This window comes from Elephas maximus, chromosome 1 (genome assembly GCF_024166365.1).
Source record: "Elephas maximus indicus isolate mEleMax1 chromosome 1, mEleMax1 primary haplotype, whole genome shotgun sequence".
Lineage (NCBI taxonomy): Eukaryota > Metazoa > Chordata > Mammalia > Proboscidea > Elephantidae > Elephas > Elephas maximus.
Genome location: NC_064819.1, coordinates 50356991 through 50382896, shown reverse-complemented (window position 1 = coordinate 50382896; position 25906 = coordinate 50356991). Strand labels below are relative to the sequence as shown.

The following is a 25906-nucleotide window of genomic DNA, read 5'->3' as shown; positions in this document are numbered from 1 at the left end:
CAATAGTGAAATCACTCCTGAGGTTCACCCTTCAGCCAAAGATTATTAAAAAAAAAAAAAAAAAAATTTTTTTTTTTTTTTTAAATAATCTTTACAGGCCCCTAAAACAAAATAAGACTAAAGGGTCACATCAGCACAGGCGCAAGGACTAGAAGGCAGGAGGGAACAGGAAAGCTGGTAAAAGGGAACCCAAGGTCAAGAAGGGAGAGTGTTGACATGTCATGGGATTGTTAACCAATGTCATAAAACAATATGTGTACTAACCATTTAATAAGAAACTAATTTGTTCTGTAAACTGTCATCTAAAGTACTATAAAAAAAAATTAATAAAAAAAAAAAAGATGCTATGGCCTCAGTGATTCCTCAGTTTCTGCCCTGTTTCCAGATTTGTGACCCTGATGGCCTTCCAAAGACCCCCTCTCAGCCTGGCATTTTTTTTTAATTGTATTTTAGATGAAGGCTTACAGAGCAAACTAGTTTCTCATTAAAGAGTTAGTACATATATTGTTTTATGACATTTGTTAACAACCCATGACATGTCAACAGTCTCCTTTCTCAACCTTGGGTTCCCTATTACTTGCTTTTCTGTTCCCTCCTCCCTTCTAGTCCTTGCCCCTGGGCTGGTGTGCCCCCTTAGTCTGATTTTGTTTTATGGGCCTGTCTAATATTTGGCTGAAGGGTGAACCTCAGGAGTGACTTTATTACTGAGCTGGAAGGGTGTCCAGGGGCCATACTCTCAGAGTTTCTTTAGTCTCTCTCAGGCCAGCAAGCCTGGTCTTTCTTTTTGAGTTAGAATTTTGTTCTACGTTTTTCTCCAGCTCTATCCCGGACCCTCTATTGTGATCCCTGTCAGAGCATTTAATAGTGATATCCGGGCACTATCTAGTTGTACTGGCCTCAGTCTGGTGGAGGTCATGGTAGATGTGGCCCATTAGTCCTTTGGACTAATCTTTCTCTTGTATCTTTAGTTTTCCTCATTCTTCCTTGCTCCTGAAGGGATGAGACCACTGAAGTATTCTAGATGTCAGCCTGGCATCTTTTGGGAAACTTTGTAACATTTGGCTTGTGAGTAGAATACATAAACAGTGGAAAGACATTGGACCTGAGCAAACAGGGTAGAAAAGAGAATTCTCTTGTGTTCTAGGCTGCAGGGGGTGACTGGTACTGGGCTCGGCACACCTGCTTCAGCTCGGGTTGGTTAATCCATATGTTGAAAATATTACAGAACCTTAAAAAAAAAATCCTGTTGAGGCCAAAACGAAGTTAATTTGAGTGACTCACCTTCATTTCCCATTATGGAGTGAGTGCCACATCATTCATTAACACGAAGGCCTTGAAATTGCAATCTACCAGTTGCCAGGATAATGAATTGGCTCTTTTTGCCATAAAATTTCTCATTTCCCAGGCGTTACCTTTACTTCCCCTTTGAACGGTTGTGCTAAAACTTGAATATTGATTGGGGGCAGCTGGGACATTGCTGCTGTTAGATCAGATGCCAACGAGTCTCCGGTGAAGGGAAAGATGTTTCTCATACAGTGCACTGAGGTCATCCTCAGCGCTCTGTGTATAGGGGGAGGGTTGGCCTCAGCTCTCCTCCTCATCCAGCAGGCTCTGATGTGTGAATGGCAGATCTCCTTTATGAACATACCTGCTGACTGACATGAACTAATTCAACTTACATCATTCTTGTCAATGGGCAGCCAAGGACCACTGGAAACTTGAGTGCCATTACAACATGAATGATGGAGAACAAAAGGCACATACTGAAGAAAGGGGCTGAAGGAACAGGAAAAACACAGTGAGCGGTGATAAATGTAAAAAAAATTAATTTCTTCAAAGTGACATTTTATTCAAGAACGATATGTGTGTCTGCATATCTATGCATGTATATATGCATATACATGTGTGTACAGAGTGCACACTGTATTGCAACTTCAGCCAGACTCCCACACCAACAGGACTGTAACACTGACTTCCTGACTATATTAAACGGGGTGGAAACCCCTGCACCCACCCTTAAAGGGATTTGAACAGAACCAGCATGGTTTTTGCTAAGAAGGGAACATGAACACACTCCCATTACAGAGGCCGTCTCATGTCCCCCACTCCCCACAAATTCCTTCAGGTTCAACTATACCTTCCGTTCAGCTGGCAAAGGTTCACTCTGCTCCTCTGGTCATCTCTCCCCAAAGGAACACGAAGGTTTCAAATTCCCACCAAGTGACTTCATCTTAGGACATCTCAGTATTGACCCTTCCACTCAAGAGTTGTGAATCTGGAGTCGGTGAATTAACCTATGCAAACCTCAGTTTTCCGATCTATAAAATGAGATCATAGTAGTTACTGCCTTTTATGGTCATCATGAGAGTTGGATGAGATAACTGAAGTAAGCTGTCTACTTTAAACCTCTTCTCAGGACTGGATCAGTTTCTGGCTAAATTCCTGTCAGGCTCAGGACACTGATGATGTTGGTGTGGGCTCCGAAGTTCTAGGTAAAGTATGCTGGACCCCACAACAAATTCAGTTAGTCACAGCAGGCGGGGAAGGACTTGGGAGGAGCCTCGATCTTCCCAAGGTAACTCGATAATGAGGAGTACAGGGGCCTGGAGCCGGATCTCCAGAATTAAAAACTCAGCCCCAGAGAGAGAGGGTCTCTAGGTAAAACCCCAGTGGTGTGGGCTTTCCACAGCCAAAGGGAAGAGCAGCCCTTCCTCCTGGTACCATGACTTTGTGGGATGATTCAGACCCAATTCCTCCACTCTCTTCAGGGAATCGGGGCAGCCCAAGCTGTTCTTGCCCGTGGTAGGTGTCATGGATTTAATTGTGTCCCCCCAAAATATCTTTCAACTTAGGTGGGCCATGATTCTCAGTATTGTGTGATTGTTTACCATTGTATGCAATTTTCCTATATTTTGTAAATCCTGTCACTAAGATGTAATAAGATGGATTAGTGGCAGTTATATTGATGAGGTCTACAAGATTAGGTAGTGTCTTAAGCCAATCTCTTTTGAGATATAAAAGACAGAAGCAAGTAGAGAGAGATATGGGGACCTCATACAACCAAGAAAGCAGCGACAGAAGCAGAGCGCGTTCTTCAGACCTGAGGTTCCTGCACCGAGATGATCCCAGACCAAGGGAAGACTGATGACAAGGACCTTCCTCCAGAGCTGACAGAGAAAGAAAGCCTTCCTCTGGAGCTGGCGCCCTGAATTAGGACTTCTGGCCTACTGGACTGTGAGAGAATAAACTTTTCTTTGTTAAAGCCAACCACTTGTGTGGTATTTCTGTTATAGCAGCGCTAGATGACTAAGACAGTAGGCAAAGGGACGTGTGGGAATAGACTCGGGTAGATAACTGGTGAGACTCCTTGTGAGGCCGTTGATGCAGGGCAAACCTATGGAGCACTCTGGCCACAAACAGGCCCACTGAACTTCCCCAGTGCAACCTGCCCAGTCCTTAGACATCTTCTGTGCTGTACTCACCTAGCTCCCGGTGACCTGACATGCTTACATCTGCAGCTGGGATTTCTCTTCTGTGCCCCAAGTCCTCATAGCCTCCTATGAACTTGGCGTTCCTCCTCCAATGCCTAAGGGGCTCCTGAAACCTAACTCCTCTCAGACAAAGTCATTCCAGTTTCTGTCCCACACACTTGGCTGCTAGCTGTCCCCATGTTGGTGAAGACACCACCTCACCCAGATGCTCAGGTCAAACTCCTTGTCGTCACCCTGACTCTTGTCTCCTCTTGCGTCCACATGCATCAGAAGCCTCATAGTCTCTGGCTGCAGGGCAGGTCCTGGATCCCAGCCCACCTCTCCATCTCCATGGCTCACGCCTGGTCCAGAGATTACCTCCTCAGCCTCAAGTCACTGTCATCATCTCCCACTTGATCTCCCGGCTTTATCCTTTTCCCCACTCGACAGCTACTGTCATTTTAAATTCAAATGAAACTCTTTACCATGGTGACAGCACTCTCAGTCATCTGGCTCCAGGAAGCATTTGCCCCCTCCTGCCTATTGTCAGAAACCCTGGTGGCATAGTGGTTAAGTGCTATGGTTAAGCCCTATTGTCACCTGTCTTGTTTCTGCCACTCTGGTCTCAGGCTGGTTCTTGCCCCCATTTCAGAGCTATCACCTATTTTGGCCCCTCAAGTATTTTCTCCAGGTTCCCTAACTACTCAGGTGTCCCCTCCTCACAGAGGCCTCCCCTGACCTTCCCTAACCAGAGAGCCCATCTTTCCACACCCACTGCTCTGCCCTGCCCGGGGGTTCTCCTCCCTCACCCTGATCATCTCCTGACTTGCCATGTGCTCTGTGTCACTTTCTGGTTTAGAATCTGCCTTTCTCCCTCAAAAATGTCAGCTCCACTGCTCTATCCCCAGGCCCAAACACAGTTGCACTCTATTTTGAGAAGTGATTTTCATTTGTCTTGTGTGGCTCCCTGACCAGTTGCTTAGAGTGTCACTTGCAGCTTTCCTTTCATCGTCTTTAATAACCTCCACTTGATGCTCATTGCCCACCTGGGACTGTCACTTATGACTACAACAGCTAGTCCTGGGGACACCACAGTTTTCTTGTCAGGAAACCCCTTGCCACTCCCTCAGCTTTCCTCTGAGGTGTCAGCTGTGAGCGGAAGAGGGACAAGGAGAGGGATGCGCAGGCTTATCCAGACTGTCCAGGGAGGGTCTCTTCTTGTTCAGGGAACCCATGAGGCAGCAGTAGTACAGTAAAAGAAATGACTACCATGTGAATTTATCAATTAAACATTTGTATTTCACTTATGTTGTTCTATAATACAGGTACTTTAGATTGTTTAACTTTTATTAACACTAATACAAATTTTTTTTTCTTTTTTAATACAAATTTAGGTGAAATTACTTTGGATTTTTCTATGACTTATGACTGTTGTGAACACAGCTCTGGCAAAAGGATATTGCTTTTAAATGTCTCTTACTGCTAAACAGTACAAATTATCAAATTACAATATAATATTTATACTATAGAGAACATTGAGATGGAAATAATTTTATGAGACTATATAAATAACATTTATAAAGCATTTTTTGAGAAATGTCGTTTGACCAGGCTTTATTGTGAGTTAAAGTGTAGTCTTTTAAGTGGCAGCGGTTTCTCTTCATTGCTAATGAGTGAAAATTCTAACTTTCTGAGAAGAGAAACTCCCACATTTCCTGGGGTTTTCTGGGAAGTTAGAGTCTGTTCCTTTGAAGGTGTATTTGACCATGGAGGAGCTCACTTCTGTGTCCAGGATATGAGGGGGGGAGGAGCTCCAGCCCCTGGGGGATCCCCTGGACCCACTGGCCTCAGTGCCTGGATGTAAGTCAAGGTGGGTGGTCACAGCCTGGCGGCTCAGGAGACCTGCGGAGAGGGGAGGGGTGGCTCTGGGCCATGCGCCGGGTTAGGAAAAGCTCCTGGTGCTGTGGTGAATTTGATGACCTCTTGCAGGGACTCCAGCATTTTTACCATCGCCACCATCGCCTCTTGATGTTCAAAGCGTTTCAACCCCTCCTCCTTCTGTTCTTGGCCAAGGAAGTCAGCTCCTCCATCAGCATGGATCCGGTCTTTACTGCTTTTTTGTAGTTGTTTATGAAGCTGGGTATTTTTAAAGACTCTCTCTCCAGTTTGGCAATCTCTAACTCAATCTTCATGTACTTCTGTGGAACTGCACTGAGCTTCTCGGAAAGTTGACTTTTCTCCTTAACCAGTTCAAACAGAGGGAAGCTAGGTTGTGCTAGCTTCTTTTTGTGTTTAACATAAAGCTGGCTTCTCAGAGACTGTACAAGCATGAAGCAAAATGGCAGCTGCACCAGTAAGCTGATGGCAGGAGGAGGAGCCACCCTCTCCCACTGTGGACATGAAGTGTGGACTCATGTCGCATGGCAGCAGTGCCGTCACAACCTCTCACAGCCACTCCAGGATCAACCCAAAGCCAAGCTCCACAGAGGGACATGGTCCCTCCATGACGCTGCAGCCACTGTAGGGCTCCACCTGGCCGCCGTGGACCCGCCAGCCACAACACACTGCAGAGAACCCTGAACATTCGGCCTGGAACCCACCAGCAACTGGCATCCTGGAAAGGTCATCAGTGAGGTGGTCGGGGAGGATGAGACAACAAAATGTGTGCTTTCCTTCATTATTTTCTAATGGTCCTGCTTACAGCCTCTTCCTTATTGCTTTTTATGGATGTAAAATTGAAATACAGTATAGTGAACCGTATTGATCTTAAATGTATGAATGTGCATTTGAAAAATGTATACCCCTAGTTAACAACAACCCTATCGAGATATGAATCATTTCCATACATCCAGAAAAGTACTTCCTTATATTTCCATTCATCCCAAAAATTCCCCTTCCATTCATACACCCTACATTTGCAGTTTCTTTTCTGATCTCATTACCAAGCATCAGTTTTACAAGTTGTTGAAGTTTATTCAAATAAAATAAATCAGTGTGAGGACTTTGGTGTCTGCTTCTTGAACTCAAAATGTTTTTGAGCTATGTCTATGTCGTGTGGATCAGCAGTTCACAGCAGTTCTATCACGGAGTGGTTTGACATTGACTGTTTATGTTACAAAATGTTTATTCATTCTTCTGTTGGTGGACATTTGAGTTGTTTCCAGTTTGGGGCATTCTGAATAATAAAGACAAAGTTTCTATATGTGTACAAGTCATTTCGATGCAAGTGTTTTCATTTCTTTTGGTGAAACCCCTGAGTCAAAATGCCGAATCCTAGGATAGGTGTGATTTTCATTGTATAAGAACTTGACAGTTTTTCAAACTGCTGGCTCATTTATTTTATAATCCAGTAAATGTGTCTGAGAGTTAAAAGTTGGTCCATGCTTGCCACCATTTGGTATTTTCATGCCTTTCTAATTTTTCCATTTTGATGGAGGTGAACTCGTATCTCCTTTGGTTTTGATTTGCATTTTTAAAAAACTTTTGTGATTAAGTGCTTTTTTCATGTACTTGTGTGCCACTATACACATATCCCTTTGTGAAAGAAGGTTTCATACATTTTAAATTGAGTTTCTGGTCACTTTGTAATTGATTTGTGCTCTTCTCACTCAGGAGAATTATCTGTATCTTTTTCTTTCTTCCCCGTTCCCCCTTCCTCACTTCATCTTTCCAATTTATAAGCATTCTTCAAGACTCAGCATATTAACACTTGACAGGCTTTTTGGCCACCCAGCTTCTTTGAACACCTTTCCTATGTTTGTGAAGTTTTCGATCTAACATCCCCAAGTCAGAACTAGAGTGCAGACCTCTCAGACCAAACTCCATGTGCCTTGCATTTGCAAGTGAGTTTTGTGAAGCAGCAGGCAGCATGCACAGTCCGTTCCTGCAGGAACAGTGGCAGTGATGCAGGTCTAGTGGTCATGTCCAGTGTCCTTACCTGAGGTGGGACCTGCAGAGTTTGCTCCCACAGGTGGGAGCAGTGGTGGGTGGCACGGTGATATATTTGGGCATTTTTCCTGGTTGTTCTATCTCAGTTTAAATCCAGTGTTTCTCAAACATATTTGAGTCAGACCCTTTTCTTAAGAAAACACCTATTAACTTCCAGTACACACCAGCATTCCTCCGGGGTCTTTCCCACATTTGTGTCCTAAGGACTATGCCGTACTTCTCACCAGGAGCGGCAGTGGCAGAGATCTTGGCCACATATCATCTAATCTTGGTGCTTCCCAGCTCTGGGTGACAGAATAGGCATCAGCGTTGTTTCCAAAATGCAGGTGATTACAACACGCAGCCAAAATTTGAACTACTGACTTTAGGGTCGCTATGGTTCCAAATCAATTTGACGGCAATGGGTTTATTTTTTCCTTTTTGGGGGGGTGGGGAATGGGGTTAAGTAAAGAATTTTCCTGGATTCTGAATTTGGAATAGTGTTCTGGGATTTAGGCATCCATACAGTTGGTCCCTATGCATCATGAGAGCAGTGTGTACTCAAAGTCATGTAGTACATTGCAGACCCATGGCAAAGGCCATGAATGCCAGATAGTGCAGCCAACACAAGAGTGGAATCAGTGAGCTGCCTTCATCCTTGGTGGAAAGACACTCTCCTGTTCCCAGCTTCTGGTGCTGGTGGCAAGCTTCTGCATAAACCTGCTGCCCCTACACTAGGGTGTACAAGGGAGAAAGGCAGAAGTGCTACCATAGTAGCACCTAGCACATGAGAGTTGGGGAGAATGACAGGCTCAGAGAAGGAGAGGAAGAGGCAGCATATGACATGAATTAAATGAGCCACACACAAAAATCTAGAGCGAGATTTGGTGGAATTTCAGAAACAATACGCTATCCTGGTTTCTTAGTGCTGCTGTAAGAGAAATACCAGAAGTGAGTGGCTTTAAAAAACAGACATTTCTTTTTTCACAGTTTGGGTGCTAGAAGTCCAAACTCAGGGCACTGGCTCTAGGGGAAGGCTGTATTTGTGAATCCTGGGGAAAATCCACACCTCAGCTTCTCTAGCGTGCTTCTTGGCATTCCTTGGCGATCACCACATGGCATCTATCTTCCCCCATGTGTGCTTGCTTGTCTCTGTGTCCACACTAGTCTTGTTATATCTCAAAAGTCTTAAGGTTTAAGACACACTCTGTACTAATATGGACTCATGAACATAACAAAGAAAACCCTATTACCAAATGGGCTTACATCCACAGGTATAAGGGTTAGGATTCCAACACACGTTTTAAGGGAAAACAGTTCAGTCCTTAACAACACATTCCATTCAGCAGAGAAACTCTTAATTTTTTTCCTCTGACCTGGATCTTTGAAAACTTTTATCTCCCTGTTACTGAATCGTACGTTATGGTGTGTTTTTCTATGCTTAGTAATTGTTTAGGAGGAGGTGGGTAGTGTTGCTTCAGGGAGCTTAAGTGGGTAGTGGTTAAATATCAAAATTTCCATTGTTGTGTGTTGTCCAGCGGATTCCGACTCATAGTGACCCTACAGGACAGTGTAGAACTGCCCCAAAGGCTTTCCTAGGCTGTAATCTTTACAGGAGTAGATCACCAGGTCTTTTTTGCCCCACAGAGCCCCGGTGGATTTGAATCGCTGACTTTTGGGTTAACAGATGAGTGCTTTAACCATTGCACCTCAAGGGTTCCTTTGAATTTCCATTAACACAGAAAAACAACCCTACTTTTCTAGATGACACCAGGCTTGGAAGATTGCTTTAGTCTTTTTCTGTAGACTTTCTCTGATAAGTGCAATCCTCTAACTTGTTCCCCTTTCTCAACAATCACATTTGAACAGCCACAAAAGGCCACCAAGAAGAATATAGTTTCTCTTCTTTAGAGGCACCTTCCAGAAAATTTTGACCAACAGTTAGAACAACAGGATGTAAGTGCTTTCATTATTTGCCTAAAAGTAGCATTTTTAACCCAATAATAATCCAGGATGCACCTGTTAATAAAGTGGTGTAAGTGGTAACATTTCAGTTTCCATATTATCAGGATGTTCCACAGTGTCCTCCCCCCAAAGTGAAAACACTGTGAGGTGTCATTTTATCCTCAGGAGGTGGGGTACAAAAGCTGTGGTTTTCCCCGTCAGGAGCAATTATTCACACTGTAGCTGTCATTGAGCTCTCTGGGATGAGTGTAGCTCTACCACGAGGTAGCTCTGCCTACCTCTCGGCTCCTGTCTGGAGAGGGTGTGGTAACACTCTATCTGTGACTACTAGCTTCCATTTCTTACTAGCTTAATATTTACCAAGCATGGCCACACCTATTACCTGATTTTTGGGGGGACGAGGAAGTGGTTTTGAGAGGTCTCTCAAAGAAATTACCACTTGAGTGTAGACAAATGTGACATTTCCTTCTTCCTTCACATATTCCTCCCATAAACATTTATTAAGTGCCTGGTGTGCCCCAGGCCTCAGGTTCACATCCCTGTCCCCTTGGAGCTCACAGTTTGGGAGGATCTGATATTAAGCAACCAGTTACACAAATAAGTAACCACTGTATTGTTAAGAGCTATTTTATGGATTGAATTGTGTCCCTAAAAAAGATACTTTGCAATCCTAAACTTTAATACCTGGGATGTGACCTTGTTTGGAAATAATGTCTTTAAAGATGTTATCAGATAAAATGAGATCTGTCATGGATTGAATTATGTCCCCCCAAAAATGTGTGTATCAATTTGGCTGGGCCATGATTCCCAGTATTGTGTGGTTGTCCTCCATTTTGTGATTGTAATTTTATGTTAAAGAGGATTAGGATGGGACTGTAACACCCTTCCTAAGGTCACATCCCTGATCCAATGTAAAGGAAGTTTCCCTAGGTTGTGGCCTGCATCACCTTTTATCTTACAAGAGATAAAAGGAAAGGGAAGCAAGCAGAGAGTTTGGGACCTCATACCACCAAGAAAGCAGTGCCGGGAGCACAGCGCGTCCTTTGGACACGGGTCCCTATGTGGAGAAGCTCCTAGTCTGGGGGAAGATTGATGAGAAGGCCAACAGAGAGAGAAAGGCTTCCCCTGGAGCTAATGCCCTGAATTTGGCCTTTTAGCTTACTTTACTGTGAAGAAATAAATTTCTCTTTGTTAAAGCCATCCACTTGTGGCATTTCTGTTACAGCAGCACTAGATGAATAGAGACAAGATCATACCAGCGTAGGGTTGGTCTTCATTCAATATTTTTGTTGTTAGCTGCCATGGAGTTGGCCCCTGACTCATGGAGACTCCATGCACAATGGAACAAAACACTGCCTGGTCCTGGACCATCACCATGACAAATTGCAAAATTGAGCCTGGGTCTCCCACACGGAAGGTGAGAATTATATCATTGAACTACCAATGCCTCACAATCCAATCTTAGTGGTGTTCGTATAACGAGAAGAACAGACATAGAGACACACACAGGGGAAAGACAGCCATGTGAAGATGAATCTTCCAGCAAGGAACTCTGAGACATGCCTGAGCCTAACAGAAGCTGGAAGGGACAAGAAAGGACTTTACCCTAGAGGGGACAGAGAGAGCATAGCCCTGCCGATGCCCTGAATTTAGACTTCCAGCCTCCAGAGCTGTGAGGCAATAAATTTCTGTTCTTATAATCCACCTGCTTTGTGGTACTTTGTTGTGGCAGGCATGTGAAATTAATACGGGCTATGAAGAGAAAGGATAAGATACTATGAGAACAAAATCTAGGGTATCCTAACTTCTATGGGGAGTCAGAGAAGTCCTTCACAAAAAAAGTAGTATTTGCTTCATTGCTGTGAAAATTCAGTTGCTTCTTCATGTTTAGGCTTTCTTGAATTGAAAATCAGGTTGTTCAGAGGTGTGCACCTGTTATGGATTGAATTGTGTTTCCCCAAAATGTGTGTCAGTTTGGCTAGGCCATGATTCCCAGTATTGTGTGATTGTCCACCATTTTGTCATCTGATGTGATTTTCCTATGTGTTGTAGATCTTATCTCTATGATGTTAATGAGGTGGGATTAGCAGCAATTATGTTAATGAGGCAGGACTGGATCTACAAGATTAGGTCATATTTTGAGTCAATCTCTTTAGAGGTATAGGAGACAGAATGAGTAGACAGATAGAGGGAACTCATATCACCAAAAATGAAGAATCAGGAGGGGAGCACATCCTTTGGATCTGGGGTCTCTGCACTGAGAAGCTCCTAGATCAAGGGAAGGTCCTTGATGACAAGGACCTTCCCCAGAGCAGAGAGAGAAAGCCTTCCCCTGGAGCTGATGCCCTAAATACGGACATCTAGCCTCCTAGACTGTGAGAGAATAAATTATTTGTTAAAGCCATCCATTCCTGGTATTTCTGTTACAGCAGAACTAGATAACTAAGACAGTACTTAAGGAGTAGCTACTATCATAATTGTTATGGACACATTGTATTGTGTTCCCCAAAATATGTGTTGAGGCTCTGTTGTTGTTGTCAGGTGCCATCGAGTCAGTTCCAACTCATAGACCCTATATACAATAAAACAAAACAGTGCCTGGTCCTGTGCCATCCTCCTAATCATTGGCATGTTTGAGCCCATTGCTGCAGCCACTGTGTCAATCCATCTCGTTGCTCTGTAAAGTAGAGAGTCAGAGAGAAAGAGGAAGACCATTTGCCAAAGTAGAGAAACGGGAGGATGAGCAGATGCTGCGGGAAATCACACGTCTGGTTTTGGCTAGTTATATTTGAGATGCCTGGTTGCTATGAGTCAGAATTGACTCAATGGTAGCTGTTTTTTTTTTGTAAGACAAACAGTGGAGATGTCACGTAGACGATGAGAACTCAGAGAATAGGTCTCAACTAGTAATATAAATTTTGGAATCATCAGTGTATAACCAGCTGCTGTGGAGTCAATTCTGACTCACAGTAACTCCGTGTGTGTCAGTACACAACTGTAAACCTCTGGGTTTTTGATGATTGACTTTTCAGAAGTAGACTGCCGAATCTTTCTTCCAAGGTGACTGTAGGCGGACTTGAACCTTAACATTTTGGTTAGCAGCCAAGGATGTTAACCTTTTGTACCACCCAGGAACTCCCATCATTACAACTAAGTTCACCTGGGGAGGGAATGCAGTGAGAGAAAAAGTGGATCCAATGCTGTCATTGTTTTTGTTAGGTGCCGTTGAGTCAGTTCATACTCATAGCGACCCTATGAATAACAGAATGAAACACCGCCTTATTCTACACTATCCTTACGATCGTTACTATGCTTGAGCCCAATGTTGCAGCCACTGTGTCAATCCATCCCACTGAGGGTCTTCCTCTTTTTCACTGACCATCCACTTTATCAAGCATGATGTCCTTCTCCAGGGACTGGTACCCCCTGACAAAATGTCCAAAGTTCATGAGAAGAAGTCTCACCATCTTTGCTTCTAAGGAGCATTCTGGCTGTACTTCTTACAGGACAGATTTGTTCATTCTTCTGGCAGTCCACAATATATTCAATATTGTTCGCCAACACCATAATTCAAAGACATCAATTCTTCTTCGGTCTTCCTTATGCATTGTCTAGCTTTTGCACGCATATGAGGCAGTTGAAAGCACCACGGCTTGGGTCAAGTGCACCTTAGTCCTCAAAGTGACATTTTTGCTTCTTAACAATTTGAAAGAGGTCTTTTGCAGCAGATTTGTCCAATGCAATATATTGTTTGATTTTTTGACTGCTGATTCCATGGGTGTTGATTACAAATCCAAGTAAAATGAAATCCTTGACAACTTCAATCTTTTCTCCATTTATCATGATATTTCTTATTGGCCCAGTTCTGAGGAACTTCATTTGTTTATGTTGAAGTGTAATCCACACTGAAGGCTGTGGTCTTTGATCTTCTTCAGTAAGTGTTTCAAGCCCTCTTCACTTTCAGCAAGGAAGATTGTGTCATCTGCATATTGCAAATTGTCAATGAACCTTCCTCCAATCCTGATACCTCGCTCTTCTTCATATAGCCCAGCTTCTCATGTATTGCTCAACATACAGATTGGATAAGTATGGTGAAAGGATACAACACGGATGCACACCCTTCCTGATTTTAAACCACGTAATATCCCCTTGTTCTGTTCAAACAACTGCCTCTTGGTCTATGTACAGGTTTCACATGAGCACAATTAAGTGTTTTGGAATTCCCATTCCCTGCAAAGTTATCCATAACTTGTTATGATCCACACAGTCGAATGTCTTTTGCATAGCCAATAAAACACAGGTAAATTTTTTTGTATTCTCTGCTTTCAGCCAAGATCCATCTGACATTAGCAATGATGTCCATCGTCCATCTTCTGAACCTGGCTTGAATTTCTGGAAGTTCCCTATCTATAAATTGCTGCAACTGTTTTTCCATTATCTACAGCAAAGGGCACAAGGCTAAGCCCTGAGAAACCAGCGTTGAGAGGTTGGATCTGGGAACCCAAAGAGTGATAATTAAGGCACAAAGCAAACCAGGAGAGGATGGTGTCAGAGAAGCTGAAATTACACTGTATCAATGTGGAGGAAGTGTCAGTTGTACCAGTAAGATGAGAACAAAGCGTTCATTGGATTTGCTAACACGGAAGTCTTTCGTGACTGAAAAGAAAAGTTTTGGTCGCATTGTGGCATGAGTTGAAGAATGAGAGGAAAGTAAAATGCAGATAATTTTTAAAATAAGTTTTGTTGTGAAGGAAAACTAAGGATTGGGGTGGTAGCTGGGGGGTGTGAGGTCAAGGAATTTTTTTGGTGGGGGGAGGGAGATACTAAAGCATGCTTGTACATTGATGGAAATGATTTAATAGAGAGGGAGTAACTGATAATGCAGGAGAGAGTGAGATGATAATTGAAGGATCAAAGTCCTTGAGAAGATGAGCTGGGATGGTGCATTAGTTTCCTAGAGCTGCTGGGGGGCATTTTTCAGCTTACTACACTAAAGCACCTGTGAAAGACTGGCCTTGATTAGGAGGAGGATACTGCTTCTCTTGGAACCAGATGGAAGGAGGTGAAGGTACCCATGTAATCACCTTGTATGTAAATTTGGTGTGGGAAAAGATGAGGTGTTATGCTTTGGGCTTCAGTTTTTTCTGTTTTTTACAAGGCAATATAAATTTTTATTACAGTTTTTACATTTTTATTGTTGCTGACAATATACACAGCTGGGCAAAGCAGAATGCCTTTAATTCAGATTTTGGAGATTGGGCAGTTTCTGTTGATGACAAGTTCTAGGGTTTCCCTTTGAGAAAGATCATTGAGAAAGAGACAGGTGGATCATGCAACTGGATGCTTGAAGATGTCAGAAATGAAGAAAGGAAGGGGTGGTCAGGAATACAGTCAGCCAAAAACCTAAGTCTTCGGTGAATGAAGGGGAGTGGTTTAGAAGAAGTTAGATGATGGAAGTGGGTGGATAACAGGAACTGGAAGCGTAGCGGATGCCATAACCCAATGGCATCAATTTAACCGGTGCTGGGGGTTTTGAGGAGCCCTGGTGTCACAGTGGTTAAGAGTTTGGCAGCTAACCAAAAGGTTGGGAGTTCAAATCCACCAGCTGCTCCTTGGAAACTCTATGGGGCAGTTCTACTCTGTCCTTCAGGGTCATTATGAGTTGGAATCCACTCAACAGCAACAAATTTATTGGAGGAAGGGGGATGAATGGTTGGGAAGGAGCAATAGGGAACAAGAAAGGCACGTGCTTCACTTCCTGGCTCTGGGGTTTGAAAGAATAGGTAGCTAACACTTGACAGGACTCCTAAATCTATGTTTCTATTCTTATGAAGAAAGAAGAAATTGATGCTATGATGGCACAGTGAAAAGGCTTGGGAAGTATGAGAAGCATAGGATGAGAGTCTGGCAATAATAGACTATTCAAGAGGATCCCTGGACTTCTAGTGGTCAGCGAGTTTCACAAGGACACGAGGCATGATGGAACCACATTATGGAGGGTCTTGAATAGAAGACTAAGGAATTTGTGTTTTTCCCTGTAGGCAAAGGGGGTGGTGGTGGTGGTGGTCCAAGTTGGTGCATCAAACTGTCATAGTCAAAGCCAGGCTTTAGGTAAATTAATTTTCCAGCCATGTGAATAGAAGAAAGCTACCCATCGAGGGAAAGAACACTGAAAATGTTGGAAAGAAGTGATGGTCACAAAAGAGGGGGTGAAGGAAGAGCCAGTGGAAAATGATTAGTTGGAAGTATGAAGAATAAGGGAGATGAACGGGCGGGAGATGACACCCATTTCAAGTTTAAGTGGCAGGAAAATAGGGCTTGGAAGGAAATTGGTGGGTTTGGTATTAGGCAAACCAGAGATAAAATTTCAGAAGTGGTTAAACCAAAGGCTGGAGAGATGTGACAACAGGTGAATCATTGGGCGCTTCCCCTGTTGTCTGTCGTGAGTAACTTGCCTGGGGCTGCCCAGATTGAGCATAATCAAGGACAACTGCAGGATCCCAGGAAACAACCTAGTGATTCTCCCTAATTTAGCTTCAGATCTCAAGGCCAGGACCTGAATCTTAATTATCACCTTTGATAAGGTGTATTTGCAGGTGTGAATTGTGAGGTGCCATTCCCAAGCCCAGGGGAAGCCTTCCAGACATTCCACAAGTCAGTGAGCGCTGCCAGGGTAGAGGTATTAGTAGGGGTGTTGTCATTCATCTTCCTCACCCTAATACACTGGGCAAAGCAAGTAGAACACCAAAAAAACAAAAAAACACTGTTGCCATCGAGTCAATTCCAACTCATAGCAACTTATAGGACAGAGTAGAACTGCCCCATAGAGTTTCCAAGAAGCACCTGGTAGATTTGCACTGCTGACCTTTTGGTTAGCAGCCGTAGCACTTAGCCACTATGCCACCACGGTTTCCAAGCAAGTAGTGGGCACCTAGTACGTGTGCTGAACAGAAGCGTGGAGATGAGTTAAGGCACAGCAGGCCACCAGCCAGTCCTGTAAAGACAAGCCTTAAAGCACGTGGTCTAGAAGACATCTCTTTGACCTTCTTTCCTCTTCACCCTCAAGTAAGGTAAGGCAGGGGTAAGAGGTAAAGGTTTCACTTGGAAAGCAGGTTTCATCACGCCTCTGAGCTCAGGCCCAGAATCGAAGTTGACGTCTGGCCAAGAACCTGACTTTTTCAGGTGGAACCCTACCCCCTTCTGCCCAATTTCCTACTTTTCTGCTGACAGCAGCTCTTTTCTTCCTTTTGTCTGAAATCCCAGGGTCTTTGTATGCGCTGAGATTAACCCAGGCTGACATTGCCCTCTGTGGCTTCCCTGTCTCTGGCCTGTTGGTTCATTCAATAAATATTCACTCTCGATTTCAGCTAGTGGACACTAGGAGAACGTAGATTTGGCGACGGTCAAGAGCCTTGCAGGATTAACCTGAAACGTCCCAGGAAGCATTTAAGGCCTGTGGCTGACGCCAACTCCCTCCTTCTCCCTCCCCCCTACCCAGAGCTGCTGGAGCGCGCAGAGACTGGGCAGCCGCCGAGGGGCCGGCGCCGCGCGCTCCCGACGAGGAGGCGGGGCGGAGGAAGTGGCGCGGCCTCTGTGGGGCGGGGGCAGGGGCGGGGCGGGGGCGGGCGGGGCGGGGGCAGCTGGCGGGCGCCGCCGAGGGGACAGGCTGCAGCGGCGAGAGCGCGCCCAGCCCCGCCGCGATGCCCGCGCACCCCGGACGCCTCCTCCCCCGGCTGCCCTGGCAGCTACCGCTGGCCGCGATGCTGCTGCTGTTAGGCAGCGGCGGGCGCTGGGGCTTCTGCCCGCGAGCCTGGGCCCAGGAAGCGGCGGCGGACGAGTCCCCTGCGGCCGACAGCGCGGAGGCGCAGGACCCGCACGCCAAGCACCTGTACACGGCTGACATGTTCGCGCACGGGATCCAGAGCGCCGCGCACTTCGTCATGTTCTTCGCGCCCTGGTAACTACCTGCCCGCCGCCCGCGGCCGCGCGCCCCCCCTCCAGGCTCCGGCCGAACACAGACCGGCCCTTCCCGCCCCCTGCGCCCTGCGCGCGGCCCGGCTCCGCCCGCGCCCGGCCCCGCCACGCGGCCCCGGGAAAGGGGGCAGCACGCGGGCCGGCTGCCGGGGCGTGGGCGGTGCCGGCCCGGCGCTCCGGCTGACGTGGCGCAGGGAGGAGGAGGAGGAGGGAGACGAGGTTCCCGAGCGGAGTCGGGAGCAGACGTCCCCTTCTCCCCCCGCCCCACCTCAGCTCACGAATCTCCGGGTAACTGAACTCCCCCACCTCACCCCACCGGCCAGACTTCACCCCGACTGCCCCTGTCCCGCACCCCAAACTTCCTGGGCCGGCCGGACGCAGCGCCCTGCCGGGCTCCGGGACTCGGTGGGCCGCGCGCCCCCAGACGGGCCCACGTGGGCGGCGACTGGTCTGAAGGGCCCTTCCTGATGGCCCGTGCCAGCTGGGGTTGGCCGTGGACGCGGAGACCGCCGCTTTGGTTCCATTCCTTTAGGGCAAATCACTTGCGTGAGGGTTTAATTGAACAGCAATTCAGGAAGGTGTCGTTATAACTTCGTACGTGTATTGTGGAGTGAGGAGGGGTGGCTCAGGGAGAGGAGGGTTTCTCTGGCGCCCCGGGGAGCCCCCCGTAGGTCGGAGTGGAGGCGAGCTGTGCGCTCATGAGAGAAACCCACCGGCGCACGCCTCAAGGCTGAGCTCTGTCGTCTTTGCCTCTCTACTGTGCCGTGGGGAGAATCGCCGCGTTGAATTAATGGATCGGATACCCCCTGCCTTCACTCTCGGTGGGGGCTTTGGTGTGGACCACCCTGCTATCCTGAGAGACCCTAACCTGGGAAGTACCTTGCTGATGGGCTCCTGGTTATTGACACAAGCAAAGGGCCGAGATGCCAGGGAGAGGAGAGGGGGCAGTTTGATTTACGTGGTTGGCCTGGATACGTTTTTTGCAAAATTTGACATTCTTACGCAGAACTGGGGAGAGACTCATTGAGCTGGGGAAGGATGTGCTTAAACATATGCCTGTGAAAATAGGGGGAACGTTTTCTATTTAGCCCATATCTAGGACAAGGTCTTGCTCCCAGGGCTTAGAGTCCAGGGCTTTTACTCTGCTTCCCCTTTATGCGCCTTAAATCAACTTCTTCTGGCCAGCTGTCATTTATTAACAATGTATCTATCGAAAAATGTGTTTCAAGCTCCCAAGAACCAACTGAGGGTGGATTTCTAGAACTACCAAGGGTATTGAAGATACTTTGTGGCAATAAAATAATAATAATAAAAAAAAACCCAAACCCTATAGGATAGAGTAGAACTGCCTCATAGGGTTTCCAAGGCTGTAACCTTTATGGAAGCAGACTGCCACACCTTTCTGTCAGAGTGGCTGGTGGGTCCGACCTGCCAACCTTTTGGTTAGCAGTTGAGTGCTTAACCACTGCACCACCAGGGCTCCTAATAATAGTCAATATAAATAGTTACTCTGGGCAAAAATATTCTCAGAGTAACTATTTCGATTAAATAGACTACTTGACTGGGGCCTATTTCAGTGGAATAAATATGTCCATAGAATTTCCTGTTTTATTTTTAAAGAAAAATTGACATAGCTAAATTAATGTCATACCAATGGGGTTTTGAAGTTTGGAGTCTCTGCAACAGCCACCAGGTAGACCTGGGCTGAGTGAGGGAAAGCATTGGGAAGTGTGGACACTTGGTATTAAGTAAATTCGTTTTTCCCTTGTGGCTTATTGGTTTGGATGGATGCTCCCAAGAAAACTAACTTTTGAAGTTTTGTGTTTGTCTTTTTAAAAGTCAACTACATGTATTTGAAGAGAGACATGTGAATTTCTATGATGGCATTTAAAAGTTATACCTTGAGAGCAGATGGGAGCACACTGCAGGCTGACTGCCTGCCCCACCACGGGCTCCTCTTTCCCGTTCAGTTTCTGTGGACTGTTGCAGACCCACGTGTGATCTGGGGGCAGAAGCACAATGCAATGACCACATTGATTAGTATCCTTGATCTGAACTTGGCAGATGTAAGGGTTGTCCCTACTGCTGTACATTTTGTGCCACATCAGGTCACAGCTTCTCTGCAGCCAATTTGCTGGTCACATTGAACCCGCTGCCAGTGAGGTCAAGGTTGGGCTGCCTCTTTGGGAGGACCATGTGGCCTTGCTTTATCACGTGGTTACAAACTGCCTTCTGAACGCAGCTGGCTGTTTCAGAGGTCCATGCTGTAGCAACAGGGTTCCACACCACCGATACCAAGTTGATGGCACCTGTGGGTCCATCACAGCCACCTGGACAGGGACGGGGAGAGGCACAGGCCCGCCTGGCTTGGTAATGGTCTGGGATGGTCAGTTTGGAATTTGTGCACAATGAACTAATTCCTTATTTTCACTTCTAATTTAGTCTTGAGTTGACTTCTCAAGAATGCGGGGAAGCCACAGGTTAGGTGAGAGCTACATTTAAAATGAGCATATCTGGCAGAGAAAACAAACAATCCAAAAACCCAGAGTCGGAACTGCCCCTGGAAATCCCTTAGAAAGGTGCCTTGTTGGAAACCACCCCACATAGGGTCACGCAGTAAGTCTGTGCAGCCAGGTTTCCTCCAGCATTGGGTCAGACCGTGAGTGCATGGTTCAGGCACTGAATGCATTAGTCGTTCCATCTGTGTCCGGCAGCATTGTACTTGATGTGCTCAGGTCACACTCGATGTGCTCAGGTCACACTCGATGTGCTCAGGTCACACTCGATGTGCTAAGGTCACACTTGATGTGCTAAGTTGCTTGCACCATGAGAAGAAACATGCCGGAGGCCAACAGATTCGCATCCTTCAAGGCACACTCACTGCAGGCTGCTATGGAAGTTGTGATTTTTCCCTGGTTACCTTTCTATTTCTCTTGCAAGGTCACTTTGTTGAATCTACAGAAGCTATATCCACATGTACAGTTTCACTGTGTTTTTTTTTTTTTTTTTAATCATTCATTCAATTAATAAGTTGCCAAAGACATGTGCTAGGAACTCGAAGTACAGTAGTCAAAAGGACGCGCTTGCCTTCTTGGAACTTGTAACCATATATACATACATACTAAAATGTAATGGTGAGTTTTCCCGCAAAATTATCCTTCAGAAAGGAGGGAATCGTTGTATTTGATCCGCTTATAAAAACAGGGATGCTCTTGGCTTGCTTTGGAAAGCACTGCCTAGGAAAGCTTGATGCAGACTTACTTAGATGCTTATCATGGAGACCATCTGTCAGAAATGTAAAGAGGCAAAGAGATTGAACACAGCTTTTATTTAGAAATTATTTTAAAGGAAGAACTTGACAAGTTACAAGTGTTGGGTGTCTGGTAAGCAAGCCTTTTAAGGAGCATGTTATGGAGCACTGTAGCAAGTATTACCTTGTAGGCACCATGAATACACATGACCAGATGAGTGAAACACCCAGTTGCAATAATGCGCTGTGAGTGTGTTCTTAAAGCTTGGGTAAAGTGTCCAGTGTGGGCTCATGTGACATGCATGTATGGCACCGCCAACAGCCGAGGCAATTAAAGATAGTGAGCAGCTCTGGACTCCAAAAGTTGATCTAGTGGCAGAAAAACTGCTGGTACCATCATGAAATGTGAAGTGTGGAAAAAAGCAGGACTTGTAAATGAACATATGTGAATGATAGATGATTTTTAAGTAGTTTATATAGCCAAATTTATGCAGTAATACTACAGACATTTGATTGTATTAACTGTAGAAGTTTGGATAGCTAGAAGTGGTTTTTTAGCTTTCCATGGCACTGGTTTGGCTGGGTATTGGAAAAAATGCAGAAATAGTTTAATTTTGAGGTCGCCTGTAGTCGGGGGTGTTTGGTTGTTTAGTAGAGAGGACTTGACATAATAAAGGAGAAGTTACAGTCAGACACACCAAGCCACCTCAGTAACAGGGGAGAGGGGAGCTTCCAGAAGAGTAGAGACAAGAGCGGGGCCAAGCTCAGCCTGGGGACTCAGGGCAGACCTCTTAGAGGAAGTGACACCCAAACTGAACCTGAAGGGCAAATAGAAACTAGCCAGGTGGAGGTCAGGGAGGAAGTGACCAAGAAAGAAGATGGACAGAGGCCCAGAGCAAGACCATCAGAAAATGCAAGCACTGTGGAATGGCTGAGGGGTGGGCTGCAAAGGGCCAGGGGTGAGCTCGGGTGTGGAGGTCTGCAGGGCCGACCAAGGAAGACCTACGTGCTAAGTTTGAACTGAATGCTGAGAAGAATGCTGGGGCTCTGGGGAGGTTAGGCGGGGGTGGCGGGTCCTGTAGTAGTTGTGACTGCAGTGTAAAGAGAGGGTGGGAGAGCCCCAGTGCCCTATAGAAACGCTGGAGCGAATGGGCACTCAGTATGCCTGTGACTCTTCTTCCAGGTGTGGACACTGCCAGCGGCTGCAGCCGACGTGGAATGATCTGGGGGACAAGTACAACAGCATGGAAGACGCCAAGGTCTACGTGGCGAAAGTGGACTGCACGGCTAACTCAGATGTGTGCTCCGCCCAGGGGGTCCGAGGATACCCCACGTGAGTGGGACATGGGAAGGGTGCCTGCTTCAAATGGAGTTCAGGTTTTTCCATATCACTTTGCCAGCTACATTGGGCCAAAAACAGTCCCAGTTAAACTTTTGGCAACTTCCTTTGTAGTTCCGAGGAGTTAGGAGATACTAAATTTAAGCAGGCAGTCCATGTTGTTAGGGAAAGATTATATTTAACATGGTGTCTATTTTAGATGCCTTTTTGTACTTTGTTTGGAAAAAGCCTTCAACTCCTCAGTGTTGGGATTTCCTGTTTATAAGAGAATGTGCTTGCAGAACAAACATGGGGTCTCCAGGAGGTCCTGCCACGACGTATGTTCACAAATACATTTTGCACAGTGAACACAAACTTTGGAGTGAATTTTCGGTAACTCCATTGTTCTTAAATTCCTTCCTAGAGTTAATTCCCCCGGTGATGATCGAAAGAGCCGTTTCTGTTGGAAACCACTTGCTGTCATTTCTGAATCATCATGACCCCATGTGTGTCAGAATAGAGGTGTGCTGCGCAGGGTTTTCAATGGCTGATTTTTTGGAAGTAAATTACCAGGCCTTTCTTCTGCGGCACCTCTGGGTGGACCTGAACCTCCAACCTTACCGTTAGCAGCTGAGTGCGTTGACTGTTTGCACCGCCCAGGAACTCCTCTGTTGAAAAGGCAGGTGACAAACCAGAGTGCAGCAGTTCTGACAGGCCATACTACCTACTTCCTTGACAGTTAAACAGCTTCTTTGGTTGTAAGAAACCAGAGCTTGAAACTGGCTTATTAGAGAATTAATTAGAAGGGTGTAGAGGAAGCCCTGAGGAGTTTGGGGGCCTGTTTCTACTGCGCTAACTGCACAGTGCCTTCACAGCTTTGAGACCTGCATCTGTTTGTCCCCAGGGAAGCACTGTGCCCTCCCCTGAGTGGTCCAGCTTGGGTGAAGTGGTGATTCCAGGAATAGTCACTGTGGCCAGGGAGGCAGGATCTTGTAGGAAGATGGTAGCCCCATTCAGACCACATGGAGAGTCCTGGAGAGGAGGTGCTGTTTGCAGACCAAAGTGAGGAGGCTGGCTACTATAACTCCCTAAATATTTGTTCTACTTAATGAGTGAAGTCAGTTCTCTATCGTTCATTACTTAGTTGAGTAATATAGAGGGCATTCAGCTGAGTATGGAGTCCCTGGATGGTATAAACTGTTTACTGCTTGGCTGCTAACCGAAAGATTGAAGGTTTGAGTCTACCCCAAGGTGCCTTGGGAGAAAGGCCTGTTGATCTGTTTCTGAAAAATCAGCCATTGAAAACCCTAGGGAGCACAGTTTCAGTGACACACATGAGGTCACCATGAGTTGGAATCAGCAACTGGTTTTTTCAGTTAAGTATAAAACTAGAGCTTATCTTCAAACTTGAGAGGCAGCATGGAAAAGTGGGAGGAACCTGGGGTTGGACCTCGAAGCCATGGTTTAAATCCTAGCTCTGCCATGTACTATCGTGGACTCGTCATGTAGCTCTGTCCACATTGTTGAATCTCTGAGTAGAAAACAGGGATGATGATACCCCCACAGTACACTGTGAGAAGGGTTCAATGAGACAACCAGACAATTGCTGAGCACACCCAATAAATGTCAGAGTTTGCCCCATCCTTCCATCACGGACTCTGGAACTTGTGGTCTTTGGTGACTTCTTACTAATCTAAGTGGCATGTTGTCAAGTCTACATCAAGTCAGCTCAGTAGAAATCCCCAACTAAATGTATCTGCCTCAAGGCACTCACTATCTTTTTGGGATCTGCCCTTAAAATAAATTTGGCTTGGGTCAAGGGTCGCCAAATAAGGAGCTGGTAAGTGGTAGGGCCAGGATGATGAGATAAATGGTTATCTATGGGGAGTTGTCACTTTCAGGATACAGGGGCAACCCACCTGACTTGGCCATGATGTCTACTCTCAAGCAGATGACCATCTGTGGCTCTGTGGCTGACACCACAGGCAACGGTGGTGTCCTCAGGCCAAGAGGGACATGTGTCCTGGGACTCCAGAGGGAAGTAAAGGGCTCGGTCTGGGCCCGGCTGTGAGGGTTATCTGGCTGCAGCAACAGTCACTCCATAGGTGCTGCTCACTAACATAAAAGGTCCGTGTGGGATCACATGTCCTGATTTTTACTTCAGAGATCTGGTCTCCCCGAGTAAACCACGCACCGAGCTCGCACTGTAGTGAACCTCAGTGAGCATTGCAGCCCTGCAGAAGTGCCCGGGCACAGGTTTGTTCACAGAAGGCAGGAGGTGGAGTGTACTGTGTCACACTGAGTCAGGCACTCATAGATTGGCCTATGTGAGCTTTTATTGCCCCTAGAGCAGTGCCCATTGGATAGAGGCATTGTCAGGTCTGGCTTAGACAATGCGTGTAGATGTCTTGAGTTTGTGTCAGTATATTAGCTTTTAAGTCATCCTTCCATCAGCCCCTTTATCAGGAGTAAAGAGTTGGAGAGGGAGGGGGTTTGGGTTCTCGTGGCCCCTGTGGGTGGCTGGCTGTCCTCAAGGAAATATTTTGAGATCTTCATGTTGAGCTAGGAAAGAATCATTCAAACAACAACAACAAAAAAGCAAAATTCAAGTCAGTTCCAACTCATGGCATCCCCATGTGTGTCAGAGTAGAACTGTGCTCCATAGGGTTTTCATGCCTCTGACCTTTTGGAATGAGATTGCCAGGCCTTTCTTTGAGGTGCCTCTGGGTGGATTGGAACTGCCAACCTGTCAGTTGATAACTGAGCGCTTACCTGTTTACACCACCCAGAGACTAAAAATCATTACATATGGGAAATCATGAAGGGAGACAGGCCTGAAGGAGGGAAGCTGTCTAGAGCAGTAGAACTTACACAGCCAGTCAGCTCGCTGTTTTCCGGAGTGACATGGAGGTGGGGATTTTCTGTCATGCAGTCCCTCTGAAAGAGAGAAACAGATTACCAGAGAAGCAAACAGTGCCCACGTAGAGGTTGGTAATAGCAGAGAAGACCGGGGCTCTGCTCAGACTTGGACCCAGTGGCCTGGCCTTCAGCACCCCTTGATGCCTGCCCACAGTGGAAAGTAAAGTCAGATTACCTGGACAGGCCAGATGGTCTGGCCGGCTCAGGTGGAGCCCAACTCTGTCTCAAAGCTCTGTAAGCTTGTTGAAGAAGAATCTCAGACTTGGGCAAGCTAGAAAGATTTTCAGTCCAAAAGCAAAAAGAGTTTGTTTGTTTCTTTTTGTTTTGCTCAGTGCACACCAAATTAGAAAAATCACCAGTTAGGTTTTATTGTATTTTAACTTCAGCAAAGAAATGGGGACTTTGTTTGAGTACCTATGGTCCTTTCAGGGACTTTAATAATGCACCTGTTTTCCATCTTGAAGCCCTTTGGTGGAAGGAAGGGGCTTGGGAAACAGGAGGTGAAGTCCAGTGAGCATCTTCTAGTTCCCTATCACACTGGTGGTGCGTGGTTAAGTGCTCAGCTCCTAATCAAAAGGTCAGTGGTTTGAAACCACCAGCAGCTTCAAGGGAGAAAGATGTGGCAGTCTGCTTCTGTAAAGATGACAGCCTAGGAAACCCTATGGGGCAGTTCTTCTCTGTCCTACAGGGTCACTGTGAGTTGGAATTGACTCAATGGCAGTGGGTTTGGTTTGGGTTTATGGGGGTCACAGGTATTCCCAGAGCTCCAGGAGGTCCCCAGAATGGGTAAGGATGTACTTTGGGGTGCTTAAAATGTTAAACTTCCTAAACTACCAGAAATCTAGTTAGATTTTGACTTTTTGTTATAAGTATCAAAGTATAAGCTATGAGGAACCAGGGGGATATCCTTCGTGGGCGATAGGTCAAGGACCTCACCTATGCCCCATCACACTGCTGAATGCTCTGCCAAAGGCCTACATGCCCATATGGGTTGTCTTGGGTCTCTGTGACGCTTCACTGTGATGCCTTTGGGGAGTCTGCGGTTGTCAGCCATTCAAACCTGAAGTTCTAGTTGGTGCAGCT

At 46.1% G+C, this 25906-nt stretch overlaps 1 protein-coding gene across 1 annotated transcript in view; it reads left to right on the top strand.

Annotated features, from left to right (window-relative positions):
• Positions 1-17003: 17003 nt before the first annotated feature.
• TXNDC5 (thioredoxin domain containing 5) overlaps positions 17004-25906 on the top strand; it is a 31906-nt gene continuing 23003 nt past the window's right edge. The window contains exons 1-2 of the mRNA XM_049883220.1: positions 17004-17319; positions 21770-21919. Coding sequence (XP_049739177.1) covers positions 17063-17319; positions 21770-21919 — 407 coding nt within the window. The 5' untranslated portion in view covers positions 17004-17062. The remainder of the gene's footprint in view (positions 17320-21769; positions 21920-25906) is intronic.